Source organism: Brachyhypopomus gauderio, chromosome 4 (genome assembly GCF_052324685.1).
Source record: "Brachyhypopomus gauderio isolate BG-103 chromosome 4, BGAUD_0.2, whole genome shotgun sequence".
Lineage (NCBI taxonomy): Eukaryota > Metazoa > Chordata > Actinopteri > Gymnotiformes > Hypopomidae > Brachyhypopomus > Brachyhypopomus gauderio.
The window spans coordinates 15145048-15161102 of NC_135214.1; the positions used below are offsets into that span (position 1 = coordinate 15145048).

Genomic DNA, 16055 nt, shown 5'->3' on the forward strand with positions numbered 1-16055 from the left:
TTCATGTTTTGTGTGCAGCCGCTGTGTGCCACACACCCAGTGGAGGGGAGTGCGGCTTGGTGGGGGGGTCTGTCACGGTGAGGCGGCCCCCTACCGGCCGCCTCTGTCCACAGCGGCTGTTGTTGTCGTTGTTTGGTGACGTCATGTGCGTCCCTCAGGTGGGCGGAGCCCGTGATCCGTCTCACCTGAGGGTCGTTTGTTTGCCTATATATGTCTTGTCTTTGTACCAGTTGACCGCTGATCATTATATCCTTAATTTGGATCTATTGCACGGGTTTTAGGTTTGCACACTTTATATTAAACCATCCTTTTTCCCCTGAGACTTTGCGTGATCGCTTCCTTTTTGTTGCTCACACCTGCCTGTCACAATGTCAAGGAAGTCATCTGCGGTGTTTGTTTTCAATTAAAGCAGTAATTTTTCAATAAAGGCATCAACCTAATTTAAGACATAAAAAAAATATGATTCACTCAATTCAGTCTCACATTATGTTGTTGCTGTAGCAAATATCGCATGTGCAACTTTTAGAAACAAATCAAAACGTAATTAAAACAGTGTTAATTATTATATGAATATTCATAGTTTTTCATCCTGAGTCTATCATAACACATAACATGGCTTCAACAGAAGACATACCTAATATCCAACTAAAGTGCAGTAAGTGGGTCAAGCCTATCAAAGTTAAGCCAGTATCAAATCAAATCAAAGTTTATTTGTATAGCGCTTTTCACAACACATGTTGTCACAAAGCGCTTTACAGGATTTAAAAGGTTAACAATACTATGGGTCCAGAACCCTAATGAGCAAGCCAAAGGCGACAGTGGCGAGGAAAATCTCCCTAGTATAAAAATAATGTATGACTATTATTGTAAAATGTGCACGCATTAATCTGAATTTTGAGCAGCAGCATTAAATCCATTGTTTCGTGAATTGAAAATTATATCAACATGAAACTAGCCTTCTTTTAACTGACATTGTTTTCACACATATCACAAATATCAAGAAATATCTTGGATGGGTATAAAATCTTCTTTCACCCTTACAAAAATGGCAGGTATGTGAAGGTGATGTGCCCTGCCCCCACCTGTCTAGAGTGTTTGTGTTGCCATGTGCTCTTTAGCAGATTTGACCCTGGCCTGCCTTTATGACCCTGTTTGCCCTTCATTAAACCTCTCACTCTTTTTAGCATTTGCGTCCAGCTCCCTTTCACGTCACGACGCCCTTGGTGTCACATGAGGCAAAAAATAGACTTTGTTTACTGTGAAATTGCAACCTATAATTAAAGTTACAAACAAGAAAAAAAAAATGTGCAGTAACCTAATCCGTTGAAGCACCTTTAGACTAGGGCTGCACGATTAATCGTATTTTTATCGTTATCGCGATGTGAAGTTTCACGATAAACACATCGAAAGAGCCACGATAACTCCTTGAATAACAGCAAACTCAAATTGCGTTATCCTCGTCCAGCAATAGAGGGAGCTATTCGCGCTGCAGACTATGATCACGTGACGTAAGTAGGCAAGAGGCAGAGTGAGGCAGAGTTGCCAGGTTCGCGGTTTTCACGCCAAATTGGGCTTGTTTGAAAATCCAGCCGCGGGTAAAAATTCTGGGGCCGCAGGGTGCGGTTTTTTGGGCTACTTTTGAGTTGGGCTACTGCGGAAGTTACAAGTCAACACTAAGAATCGATCGCGATATAATACTTAATTTGTCTCCATTTCACACTCGCAACCCCCACCCCGCCGACAACTTACACTCGCAGATTTTGTGCGGAAAACTTTTGTAGGACCTGGCAACCCTGGAGTGGGGCGAACACGCTCATCAGACACGCGATTTGGTTTAAGCCTGGTTTACACTTGATGCGGCGCGAGGGTCCGGGGGGCGAAAATAACGTAATCGCGGTGGCTTCGCCCGTGTGCAATTGCCTCGCGCGCTTTCGATTCACGAGGTCGTGCACCTCTCGAATTTTGTAAGTTCGCGCGCGCCGCGTCTCGGCGCAATGAGAACAGTCATGTTTGCAGGGTTCATACACCTATACAAGGTGGAATTCAAGCACTTGTACGTCACTTTCAAGGTCCATTTCAATAATTCCCAGCACGTTATTGAATTAAATATTTATACATATACTCTAAATCAGTGGTTCCCAAAGTGGGGGGCGCGCCCCCTAGGTAGGGCGCGGAGCTATTGCAGGGGGGGCGCGGAGCTTGAAAGTAAAACGTGCACATGTGTTAATTTTAGGGATGCACCGATTCCGATATTAATATCTGAAAAAATTCTAGATCGGGTATCGGGGACAATGTGACTGATCCATAAAAACAGATCTATTCAGTCTAATTCTATGCTTGTATTGCTTGCTTTTCGGAGTTAGTTCAACCTTAATACTCGCGCTGGTGGTAATACTCCACTTAGTCCGTTTATTTGCTGGTTGACCAAAATAAACCTGGGCTCCAGCAATACTTCACTGTTCATACATGAACTGGTGAGTTGTCCAAAGCTCATTTAATGCGTTACTTACAGAAATAAATTAAAGAGCAGTGGTCTGAGTCTGTCTACGGCAGAAAGCTAAAAAAAACAATATTCCATACGCGCGCTCTACTCGCTCCCTTAAAGAGACAGTACACATATTTCTGGCCATTACATGCTTTGTGCTCTGCGTGATGTCTGCGCTTGCAAACTAGCCGCATATGTATTGCTGTTTCTCTTATTTCATCTCCTTATTTATTTTAAATTATATGTAGAATTATTGAACCATTTAAAAGGTTTCTTGCTGTTTATTTTTTTCATGTTTGACCAAAGTTGTGAACCTATTGTTTTTGTAAGTTTTAAACACATTCCTAGTCAATATGGGGGGGTGTAGGGGGGGCCGCAAAAATATTCTCATCTACTAAAGGGGGGCACGGCAGAAAAAGTTTGGGAACCACTGCTCTAAATGATTCGAAATAATTCGCTTTTTTATCACATTATTTAATGGATATTTATTTTCAAAACGCCCAATCTTAACGTCTTCACGCTCTCTCATGTTTCGTCCTGGAATTACAAGAGGCTCGTATATGTTAACGTAATACAAGAGAATTGTTCAGTCAGACAGATATTTGTTGTGAAACGAAGTAGTTACAATTTCAAGCCTTTTCAAATACTTTAGCCTAAATTCCAGCAATTTTCAAACCTGAAACACAAAGCAACATTAAAATTGGTCAGGTAAAAGTTCATTCCCCTGTATTTGAGGGGTGTTTTTTTTATACTACTAGGCCTACATATCGTTTCGGACAACACTGCAAAGAATGTGACACGGCAAGATTATACGCTTCCGCCGTTCGCGGAGGTTAACGAGGTGTGCGGAGTCGCTCACTCGTGAAAGTATAAACCTAGATTGAATCTATTGTTGAATAAACCTGCAAAATATTTGGAATTATTCTGGATTCATTACACAGTAAAAAACAAAACAAATTAACGTGCTGCTGTTCAGAGAGACACTACATTTCTGTATTTTAATCTTAATTTATCGTGGTTCACATCGATATCGGGATATCCAACAATGTTATCGCACATCGCAATTCTAGTCCATATCGTGCACCCCTACTTTAGACTATTCAGTCTTTCTCAGTAAGAGTGGATCAGTTTGGCATGTCTTGACTTATATTTTGTCTTTCTTCCTTGTAAAACATTGTAAATGTCAAACTGGCTGTAAATCTCTCAACCTGGCTGGGAATCTCTCAACCTGGCTGGGACCCTCTCAATCTGGCTGGGAATCTCTCAACCTGGCTGGGAATCTCCTGTGCACAGCCATCTTCAGGTTACCCCACAGATGTTTGATTGGATTTTGATCTGGGCTCTGACTGGACCATTCCAAAATCTTGTTCTTGTTCTAGTGAAGCCATTCCTTTCTTGAGCTGGAGATGTGCATTCGGTCATTGTCTTACCAAAAGGTGAAATTACTTTTCCTGTTAATTAAGTGCTGAAGCAGAATCCTTAATGTTTTGTGCCTGGTGTGTGGAGCCGTTATTCCCTCCACCTTGATTAAAGCTCCAGTTCCAGATGGAGAAACGTGGCCCCAATACACGACTCTGCCACTTCAGTGCTTCACCATGGGAACTGAGCTCTTGTTTTGCTTGTTGTTTTGCATCAAACATGTATTTTGTTATGGCCAAAAGGTTCAACTTTGTTCAATCAGACAATAACACATTATACCACATGTATTTGGGAAATATTTTTTGCAAACTTTAGTTTTTCTTTTTCCTGTGTTTTTTAATTGGTGTTGTTGTTAAAATCTTCCATCTTGCCACCTTACCACGTAGCCCTGACACATCAAGAATTCAGGAGACCTGTCATCACATGTCGTCAGAAATTGCTGCAATTTTTTTATGCTGCTGTAGGCCTCTTGTGAGCCACCATAACCAGTTTTCTCCTTCTCTTCTCTTCAATTTTGGAGGGATGCCCTGTTGGTAATGCCACTGTTGTGCCATGATCTTTCCACTTCTTGATTACTGTCTTTAGTCAACTAGATCTTTGTTGTCATCTCAGCCATTTGCACTGTGCAGTACACAGTGAAATAATGTTTCTCTTCAACCCATACATACATACGTGTATGACAGAGACAGTGGGGACATAAACAGCACAATTGAAGTTGAACTGGGGAACATGGAACACTGTGAAACGTGGTAGGGGAGTCGATCTTACAATAAGACATTAATGTGACAATAAGACATTTCAGAAAACATGACATTGCTCTCGGCTGCAGATATATAGTGACGGTGCATGAATTGTGTGTCTGAGAAGAATGATGTTTAAAACTCATGTGCAGTATGGCATGAGTCACACCGGTCAAAGTGTCTTATTGCTTTAAAGACACTCGTGGTGCTCGAGTCTGACATCCAGTGTGTAGAAGTTGTTCATCAGCCTGACAGTCCACCAAGCACAAAACGCAGAACCTTCTGCAAGATGTGAAGGAAAGACATGGATCGTGATTGTCCACCATGCCAGACGCTTTGCAAATGGTGCATGCATAGAGGTGTACCGATGATGTGGTCAGCTGTCCACACTACCCCCTGTAGAGATTATCAAAGCAGACAGACATGCGGGCTGGGCAGGACACTCTCTGTGGTGTAGTGAGGATGAGTGGGGGATGTTAGTCTTTCTTATAAATGCTGCTGGGTTCTGCTGGCCAAGGAACCAGTGTTGGTCCTGAAATCAAGTCTCTTTTGTTTTGTTAGTATTCATTGACAGATTGGTGTTCCTACACCAGGCCAAGAGTCGTTCCACCTCCTCTATACAATGTTCCCTTGCTGTCTTTGATGAAGCCAACCACCATGGTGTCCTCCGCAAATTTAATGATGTGGTTTAAATTGATGTTCATGGTTCTGCAACGTGACTCTGGAGAGCCTTTTTCTCACATGCTGTGAGGACACAGAGTATCTGGTCATTTTGTGGGAGTTGTGGATTTACCCCTGGACACTGATTACTGCCCCAAATCTGGGTTCCTCTTGGAAAATCTTTTCCGTGTCTGAGACCACAGCACATGGTGGAATATATTCTAGCCTGTGATGGCAGGAATAACTCTGCTACATGTGTGGAGCATCTCTAGAGTTATTGAATTGGCTAAGGATTTATTTTCTGTGTGGTTCATCTTTGCCAGGCTGATACCACATGACAAGTTGGTTCTTGCCATCTGTCACATTTGGTGCTGTCACATTTGATATTAACTGTGGGCTTTTTTTTTCATTTCGATGTTACCAAGAAGATGTCAGGAAAATCTTATAGGAGGTGTAGACTAATTAGTATTTAACATGAGTTTTAATGTGATTGGTTGATTCTGAACTGCCACATTCCTCATTATTAAATGATGTGCACACAATTGCAATTAGGTCATTGTATGTTTTTGGTTTTTATTTTTTCTTAAATTGTCAGATTGTTTGTTACTGGATATTTATATGTTGCTATTTGACAGTAAAGGTGAAACAATTCTGACATTTAACTTAACTTCTTTTTTTTTATTACAATGTCCTGTCATTTTAACAGTGATGTGTAGACATTTCATATCCACCGTATGTCTCAATATTTCCAGAATGTTCTTTTTTCTTATCCTCTCCTTCTCCACACTGTCGTGCCTCCTCTATTCCAGTTTTTAGCAACCTACCACTAACCATACAAACTGACTAGCATTCTCTGGTCTAAAAATTAGGATTAATATCCTGCCTAGTTTCAGCAATTATGTAGAAGGAATAGATAAGAAATTTGGATTGTGTACATCAGAATGTAAATGCACTGTGTTGTAATTCTCTTCTGGTCTAATGATGAAAGTCCAACTTTTACCACCAGATTAAAGATGCTTGGATTTCAATGTACCCTTGTGGTAGTCTGGGATATGTGAAATGTAAGCTTTGAAATGTATGTGCAAACAGATGCCTGAAAAATGCAGTGTAATATATGGTGCCAGCTGAGATGTCAAATATAGTATTTGTAAATATAATGTGTATATAATGTAAATAATAGTGGTCCTAAGATGGAGCCTTGCGGGACCCCATATTTAACCATTGTACGTTTGGATGAAATATTATTGAGCTCTACAAACTGATAGCGATTTGTTAAGTAAGTAATGATGGACATTATTACATATTTTTCGGTCTAAATGGACATTATTGCATCTTTTACATTCTGTCTACATTCTGTCTATATTATTGTTGTTGTCATGGTGACCGGTGTCGGCCAGAGGAGGATGGGTTCCCCCCCTGAGTCTTGGTTCCTCTCAAGGTTTCTTCCTCATGCAAAAAACTAGGGAGTTTTTCCTTGCCACTGTCGCCTTTGGCTTGCTCACTGGGGGCTAGGACTCGGCACTTGTAAAGCTGCTTTGTGACAACAACTGTTGTAAAAAGCGCTATATAAATAAAATTTGATTGATTGATTGAGTATGTGGATCTGGCTAAACAAGATATTTGGTGTCCACAATGTACAATCCTCATGGCATTTTTACAAGATTTTTTACAGGACTCCAGTTTTGAGTGATTCACCAAAGGTGGATCTGATGCCTTCTTCATTTTCTTTTGTCAGTGGGTACTGTTTGAGTCTGAGCTATCCAGTTTAACTTGAAACCTGACATCTCAATGCCTTATCAGGAATTCAGGCCAACTGTCAGGTGGGTCACCAGGAAGTGTATCCATGTGCCCCCTTTATGCAGTGCAAAAAATATGCCACATGCTGGAATGCTCATTCATTTATATTTTGGCCTGTCTCACCCAGAGAACAGAGAGAACAATTTTACAGCCTGCCACCCAAATGTACCCCTATTTAGGTTCAATTGCAGTTTATCTTTAAGAGTTGCCTGGTTTGCATGCATAGTTACAAAGACATGAAGACAGCTTGTGAAGTAACGGTCGAGGCTCTTATAGGAGCATTCTGTGTGTCATGGCTCCTCTCCTACACAAAATCAGAGGCAAACTGGAATTTCTGAAAAAGCTACTTAAATCCAGCCACGATTATGTGAAAAGGTGGAGCAAAGGTCAAGGATTATGTTTATTTCTTACTACAAACATTCAGATGGTTGGGAAAGGACTATGTGTTTGTGTGAATGCAAGTAAGTCCTTGGTACGGGTTAAAGGGGTGTTTTTAAAACACTTTTTGCTTTTTTAAATAATGTATGTGCATCACAAATTATAAAGGTGTAACTATGTCCTGAGAAGTACATTTACATTTACATTTACATTTACATTTGGGCATTTAGCAGACGCTCTTATCCAGAGAGACTTACAAAGTGATTTGCATCTGTTCACAGCATTCATCATAGATAGTAGCACAGATTGGTCAGAATTCAAGATACCCTTGAATCAGACTACTACTAAACTACATGAATCAATGCAATTATCTAGTGTTTCAATTAAACAGACTAATTAAAACTGGAGTTAAAAAGCTTCTTATTCCAAGAAGCACAATTAATCATAACAAGTGTTATCTGCTTCTTTAAGTACAGCAAACAGGTGAGTCTTTGATCTACATTTGAAGACAGCAAGAGACTCTGCAGTCCGAGCAGTATGTGGAAGATCATTCCACCATCTCAGAGCCAGGACCAAGAGCATCGCCTTGAGTTTTGTCTTCCGCACAAATATAGACTATAGACTGTAATGATCGCACTTTATTTGAAAATGCTGTTGTATTAGAGTGCATAGACCTGCTGGATATTTTCCAATCCAGCTGTGTGATGTTCAGATGCTTCACACAGTAGACAGTTAGTTAACATGCAGAAAAACCTTCCTTAAATGACTAACCTCATGGAATTTTACAAAGGTAACAAAAAGAACCTAAGACTGAAACCAAACAGAGGCGGCGGTCAAGTCCACAGACGTGGAAACATGTTAAGCCTCCGGCTTAGCAGACTATATGAGAAGCTGTGGAGAAGCGTACCTGTGGGGGGTTATGTAGGAGGAATAATGAGGCTCAGGTGAAGGCGATGATTAATACACTGGTGATTGTAAATGGGGGGATGGTTGTGAAGTGTGATTACTGTAGCAGATTCTTGACTGTGTGGCTCCGTCTGAAATGGCGTGCTTCCCTCCTATACAGTATGCCAAAGCAGTACACGATAAAGGGTAGTATACCCTTTGGCTTACTTACTTAGCAGCCTAGGTGTCTAGTTTTTTGTTTTAGAATAATTTGAGAGAACATATGTCAGAAGGACACAAATGGGCCAAAACATTAGCATTAGATTATCTTTAAACATGGAAGCCGTGTGTGGTGTTTACAGTAGTTTGATTGTGGTGTTAGCCCGGATTGTGGTGTAAGTATCAGGTAATGCTTTGTAGAGCATTTTATCAAGACATAATAGATAAACAAATGACTCAAATAAATATATTTAATATAACATTGTAAACAAATCGACGAGTTAATAAAATAAAACCTTAAGTATTTTTTGGCATATTTCTCCAAGATGATGTTTTCACATGTCCTTATCTAAAAGCACCAGGCACATATTTTATTTGTTAAGGCACTGGGTAGTTCATAAGCCACATAAACTGAATTGGAAATGAAATTTACCAAAACGTTCAACTAATCCAAATTTGAAGTGTTTTAATGATCTTTTAAATATTAACTTTAGTGCACAGACTCTACGCGCTATTCAATGCTGGCTCCAAATCAGTGAAACACTACAAATAATGCGCTATTATCAGAGGTAATGTAGTTTCTCACACACCCACGACGATGACCCAGTGTAGGCAACTCTATAAAACCTTCCTGCTTTGTCTGAATATTGCGCGGTGCCTTGCTGAACATGAACCTTCTCCGGTCGGCTCTTGCAGACAGACGACTCGTTACTGAGTCATTACATAAGATGCCAAAACCGCGAGGCTATTTTAGAATCAAGACAAAAGTGAATCAGTCAGATGGGCATGAATGACGATGCACTGTACATTATTTATAAATAATCAATGTCTAATGTTCAGTAGTACAAATACGAACGAGCAGACCTATTTGTTGCAGATTTCTATACTATTTGAAGGGGAGGAGTGCTGAGTAGTCAATATAAATTTACCTTGTTTTTTTATATATTTATAAGCAACCCTTATATAGGTTATTTGAACATATTTTAGTTTATTGCTTGTGCTTTCCTGTTATTATGCATATAAGGTCTAAGGTCTAATGCCCCTTATAGCCTTTATAAAAGACCTGACAAGTTTCTTAATCACAGTAGAAGTCACCAACATTATTGCCCTATTTGCCAGACCCTCCTCGCTCCTTTGAAAATGCGCACGCGCAGCATCTCAAACTGCCTTGGCAGATAGTGCAAGAGCGCACGTGACGTTATCCGACGCGAGACTCGAACCCAGTCGCAGAAGAGCTCGTGTCTTACACTGCACGAGCGTTCTGCAACGGTTAAGACACCAGAAGTGGAGCAACAAGTCTAGGAGACGCGAGTAGTTTTACACGCACGTGAATGAATAATCCTCGGTACGGTAATGTATAACTGTCTGTTCTAAAACGCATCATGAAATGTATCTCATTGCAAAATGTTAAAAACTGTGTTGCAACTCAGGCAGCGTTTTCTCGCGTGCTGTGCGTTTTAACGTGAGATCCTTGGCCAGGTGTGTCTGAAGTTAAGCCATTTGGTGGTTTTACTCTGTTGGTTGATCCATTTTGAGAAGTGAATATAGTACGGGTGAGAATTGAAAAACTATTCAGTTTGCTTGACTTTGTTAAAAAAAAATCATGAACGTGTCTGTCACCTGGGAACGCGTGAATATTGAAACTGCGACGAAGTTCATCAGTTCTAAATGGCCAGAATTAAACAAAGGAGCTAGTTTTTATTAGATAACTTGTGTCGAAGTAGTATGTAACAAAGTGCACCTCATCAGTGCCCAGTCTAGTCAGGTCCTACCGGCTATTAGATGCTCCCTTAGCCCTAATTTTGCATGTCGGAGTAAAAACTTCTCAACATGCGACCGATAACTAACGGACATGTCGCTGCGAGGAAGCTACACACCACACTGTAATGCACATAGTTTAAAACCTATATTACCCAATCTGCTGTAGCGTCTTTCTTCCTTTTCTCTTTAATGTTGCCTTTCTCATTTGTGTAATTAGAGTGTCCGTGGTCCGTTTGATCGCATTTTGAATTGCCGTTTCATCTTATAAAGGTTCAGCTAAAGGTTTAATTGGTCTGCTGATTCTTTGCTACCTAAATATGTTGTCTATGTAACCCCCTGTACACTCTTGCAGTGATTCGTTAATCTTTTATTTTGTGTGCTGTTTAAAAGGCGAACTTTGTTTAATAAGATCTTTGAAGAACAAATGGAAACGTTGAAGCTATTCCTTTTCTACTTCATTACATGGAATGATACTTTGAAGTGCTGTCAGAGTAAGGTAGTTAGGCACTTATGTGTGTGAAACGAGTTTCCCACAAGGGGGAGATCTGATGTTACTCAGGGAGAAGCCAGATCCCTTGGGTTTGTACCGCTCACCTAAGAATCTGATTAATCCTAAACACTTTACTGATGATGAACAGTTCAGTCGAACTAAATGTTTTAAGTCGATTTCCTTAACCGTATAATCTAGTCTAATGCTATGTGATGGGTTTGTCATTGACTGAGGTAGTGACTGGAAAGAAATGAGGCAGTATTTTTAAGGGGACATTTTATTTCCATGATTGACTGCATGTAAATTAGGCTACACTGTAAAATAAATACTGAAAGAATGCTCCATTCCATTTTACTTAGTTATGCAATTAATTCATAGTATGTGTGTGAGTGTGAGTGTGTGCCTGCATGTGTGTGGTTTTTCCCCTGCCTTATTATTTTAAATTGTGTCTGCCCAAGTAATTACGTGATAAAATCACAGTATATGAACCTGCTGATTCTCTGTCCCTCCACTGCTGATGAGAGACCTTTGGTATTTGATTTTCTAGTGTATCGTTAATGCGGGTTGGTGTCCATGGTTCCATTTAAACTGATCCAGTCAGTTGCATTTGCACTGTTGTGCATGAAAACATCCGCATGGATGTTAAATGTATCATTTCACTTTGAAACATTATACTGTTTGACCTTCGGTGTGTACGGTGTGTGTGTCTGTGTAATTTGTATTTTCCTTGCTCTTTCAGTTTTCTGCACTTCGGTCTACATGTGAGCCCACATTACTTTTCTCCTGTTTTCCTATTGTGTTTGGTTCTTAAATGTGCCCCTCTCCAGCCTCTAACCACCTACCTGAAAGTGCCCTTCCGCATCCTTACCAGGTCACTTGCAACAGACCGGTACAGTTTATGTACTACTGAACCTGTGCTTCGCTACAGGCAAGACAGGGATGCTTTGGAGGTCATTTGTTTATTGCATCACATGGATAAATAACAGCCCTTGAGTTCTAGTCTGGTGGAAACCATGTGTTACCCTGGAGGGACCTGCATGTCTATGAAACATTTTTCCTCCTTTGTGTTGGGATTGAATTTTACAGCTCTCTTCCTGAGCACGGTAGCGTCCGCGTGTCCAAAGACCTGCCTGTGCACAGAGAGAGGCGGACTGGTGGCGGTGCAGTGCGCCTCCCGCAACCTGGAGACCATCCCCACCGACCTGCCTCGCGACACCGTGTCTCTGCTGCTTTCCTCCAATTACATCACCACCATCCCCAGTCAAGCCTTCAAGGGACTTCCTCACCTGCAGGAGCTGGACCTGTCCCGGAACGCCATCGAGAACGTGGACGCCGGCGCCTTCCAAGGGGTGGCGGAGAGTCTGCGCATGCTCGACCTGTCCCACAACCGCCTGCGCGGCGTGCCGAAGGAGGCCTTCGCCCGGCTACGCGCCAGCATCGGCCTGGCCAACAACCCGTGGCACTGCGAGTGCGCGCTGCAAGAGGTGCTGCGTGAGCTCCGGCTCGACCCGGAGACGGCCAACGAGGTCAACTGCCGCACGGCCATCCAGGAGGAGTACGCCGGCCGGCCCGTCATCCAGGTGCTCGACTCCGGCATCAACTTCTGCAACTTCCACCATAAGACCACAGACGTGGCCATGTTTGTCACCATGTTTGGATGGTTCGCCATGGTAATCGCCTACGTCATCTACTATGTGCGGCACAACCAGGAGGACGCCCGCAGGCATCTGGAGTATCTTAAGTCTCTGCCAAGCAGCACCCAAATTAGCAAAGACTTTGACACAATCAGCACTGTTGTGTAGCACGTGAACCACAGTGGAGGCGGGTGTCTGGGTGTGTCCAAGTGTGAATGTATTTGACTCACAGAGCTGATGGCACAACAACAGCACGCCTTAAAGCTCATTACATGTGCTGATCAAGGAGTTCTACTTGCTAAAGGAATACAAAATGCCGTTTTATTATTTTCGATGTGTAAGTTTTTCAAAATGTGTTGGTCATTTTGACAATTTTTATGATGAAGTGACGGTATTTTTAAAACCATTGTAAAATATCTGTTAGCAATGTCTATGTCTGTGTGTTTCCTGGTGATTATTTTCTCCAGGATAGAATTTTGCGGTTGCACCCAGTAGATGATGATGTAGACATTTTGGTAGCGTTTCTATGTGTCTCATCCATCTTCTCAGTGTTTACAGTGGATGCCTAGTTTCTCTTATTTTCTGCTTTCGTTTGTCCATGTATGTGCTTTTGAAGATCCATTTTAGGGGACAGGACGGTGTAGTCTTCTTTGCTTTGTCTTTATTGTAGAAAGAGACTCAGGAGGACTTGATGTAGCTATGAGTAGAACCATCACTGCCAAATGCTGTTCACTTCTGCCTTGTTTTTTATTTATTATTATTCATTACTAGTTGGATCTGTCCAAGTGCCTATATGATGGTACAACAATACCTAAACACTGTGCTTCGGGCTTGGTCATACTCAGTCCTTCTGCCATGAAGATGAGACCTTTAATTCTCTATGTACTGTAAACTAAGTACAGTTTGTGTTCCTGCTTGGTTTCAATGAGATACAATTGTTCTCATCTTTGATTGTCTCAGTTTTACTGTGCTGGAAAGTTCTATCTTCACCTGGATTGAGCTCAGTTAATTAGGGTTGTTATTACACAGTCTGGAAATAAAGTGTGTCTCGTATTGTTTGACCTGAAAGGGCTATGATATCAATGAGTTTCTTCACTCTATGTTCATGTGTTCACTTGCACTTCACGGTGGTTGACTTGTCCTCTAAATTATGCATATCCTTTTTGCATTAGGTATTAAAGGTTAGCGAAGGACACAGTGACTGTTTTGTTGGACATTCTGTGATTCACTCTCAGAGACATTTTTTTTCTTTAATGTTGTCTAATGGCTTTCTGGCATCAGTGTTTTTCATGTGTAGAAATACATACAACACGTGCTGTGTGCTATGTGGCTTATCTCTCTTTGGACTAAGCTAATACGGTTGAATTTAAAAGTACAGTGAAGAATTTGCTCAATGTTTCATACCGCAGTATGTTCATACTACTATCAGTACTCCTCATGCTTCTGTAATAATATGAAAACTAGTTAAATCCAGCAAAGCTAACAAATCCTTCAATTCTTTCATAGCTTCTATACTCACAACAGAAGCTATCTCAGTAAATCTCTTCACCATCTGGCCTCCCCTCAGTAGCTGAGAACGTTGGCATCGTTATAAATAATTGATTTTTAATCTGGAGAGAGTATTGCTGAATATCTCAAAGAAGTGTTTTCTGAGTGCTACCTGAGAATCCTACCAAGGCCTGTGCTTCTGGGAATGCGTAACTTTGCCTTCCTGACTCACCTGCCTGTTCTGTGGTCACTCGAAGCTCCGTGGCTGTTAAAAGATTGATAGCAGATTCCAGTGATAAATGTGTATTGCTGTTGCAAAATTCAGAGTACGGGCTTCTTTGGAGCAAATGTCTTTGACAATGTCTTGCAGCTTCTCCCAGTTCAGGTGTAACTGGAGATCGTCTTTGAGGATACTTTTTTTAATCCCAAGGAAACATTGATTATAAAGACCAAACCAAGACTGACATTATGTAGAATGTTTGTCTTCGGTTTCACAGGTATCTGTGCTTCTCAGTTATGCGTTACACAATTGTGAGACAGCCAATATGGACTTAAATATTATAATTTATTGGTCATTTACCTGTTATGTAAGCTAATTAATCATATCTGCTATTCGCCTCCAGGATGTTGATCAAGACCTTCTTGTCAGATTTTTCATATACATATTGCATAGCAAACTAATTGAAATAAAAAACAATATTTTATAGGTTGTCTTTTTGCAGGGACTTATGTGTGTGGTGTGCATCTCTGTATTACTTTTAAGTGTAGGTTAACCATTTGTCTTTTAATTTTGTTAACGACTCTTATGTTCTCATCTTCCTCTCGAAAGAGAAGTCAATAAACGATTACAAATTAATAATACTAACAAGCAAGATTGCATTAGTCAAAATTCAGGGAACACCACCTCTAACAGTTAAGTAGGTGAACCAACAACAATGAAGTTTTTGCTGTTTGCATCCAACAACAGGTCCTTCCGTTCATACACATAAACACAGAGTACCGAGCTGTATTGTGGTCAGTAGAGTTTGGTTATAGTTTTTTAGCATTACCAAAGTTGACATGACCTCACTTTCCAACGTACGGTTTATTAATAATTCTTCCTTATTTAACAGGTTATTAGCAAAAGTGAGCCGCAGGGTAACAATGATCTCTGGGAGTGAGTTCTTGTATGTAGAAGCATAGATATAGGTAAGTATCAGAAGAAGACTTCAACATTTATGGGCAATAACTGATTTAGTCTACTTGGCAAATTATGATGATATACCATTACATTTTATTTCAGAGACACTAACCATGTTACCAAGCTCTCAAAAATAATTTTTGATATAACAGTGGTGTTTGGCCAGTATCTAACTCCCAAATTTGTTGCAAGGCGGAAGTAACGAGTATTACACATTGAAAACGAGGCTGTCAGAAATGCCCATATTAAAATTCAGCAATAAAAAAAATACCTGTGAACTGAACATTCAAGTGATAAGTTATTTGATTTGATAAAATAACCGGTTATTTGATTAAATCAGTGGTTTTTTGATAAAACAACGATCAAATGTCACATTTGATCATTTATCACCAAGGGAATATGTTGAAAACAATTTGAAATTACATATCCTTATTAGATCACGAACGACACAGCAACGGCAGCAGAGCAAGAGAATGAGTGTGTACAGGGTTCTACACCAACAAAACACACCCAGAGAACGGGGACTTAAATATGCACACTAACGGGGACAATACCGACAAACACCTATCAAGGGAGGGGTGTAACCATGAGGAAGGACATACACACACAACTACAGCACCAAGGGAGGGCTTGAGTAGGAGGGGGCCGTGCCATGATGAAGAGTTGGTGGTGGACACCCAGTGGAACAGCCACGACCGATCCACTTTTAGGGGGAAAAGCACATCAAGGTCTCAGACAAAATGTCCATAATGTGGGGTGCCAAGAATTCAGGAAATGTTTCATCCTCTGACAACAATGAAGGAGACATGTCATCATCTTGCGTAATGGTCTGCACTTAATGTGCCATCAATGTAGAAAGGTTCCACAATCAGGGGACCCTGTCCACCACACATAAGCATGACTTTAGGTTAGGCAGCCG

General features: G+C 40.9%; 1 protein-coding gene across 2 annotated transcripts; it reads left to right on the forward strand.

Moving 5' to 3' along the window:
• The first annotated feature begins 9729 nt into the window (after positions 1-9729).
• On the forward strand, positions 9730-14737 carry lrrc3 (leucine rich repeat containing 3). Of its 2 annotated transcripts, XM_077002532.1 has the most exons (3): positions 9730-9928; positions 11574-11595; positions 11706-14737. In XM_077002532.1, exon 3 carries the CDS (start codon positions 11848-11850, stop codon positions 12634-12636), a length of 789 nt encoding a protein of 262 aa, XP_076858647.1. In that variant the 5' UTR covers positions 9730-9928; positions 11574-11595; positions 11706-11847; the 3' UTR covers positions 12637-14737. The 2 variants fall into 2 exon arrangements, 1 of the variants encoding a protein (XP_076858647.1); XR_013130443.1 differs by lacking the exon at positions 11574-11595 and having other exon boundaries at positions 11921-12048.
• Positions 14738-16055: the final 1318 nt, after the last annotated feature.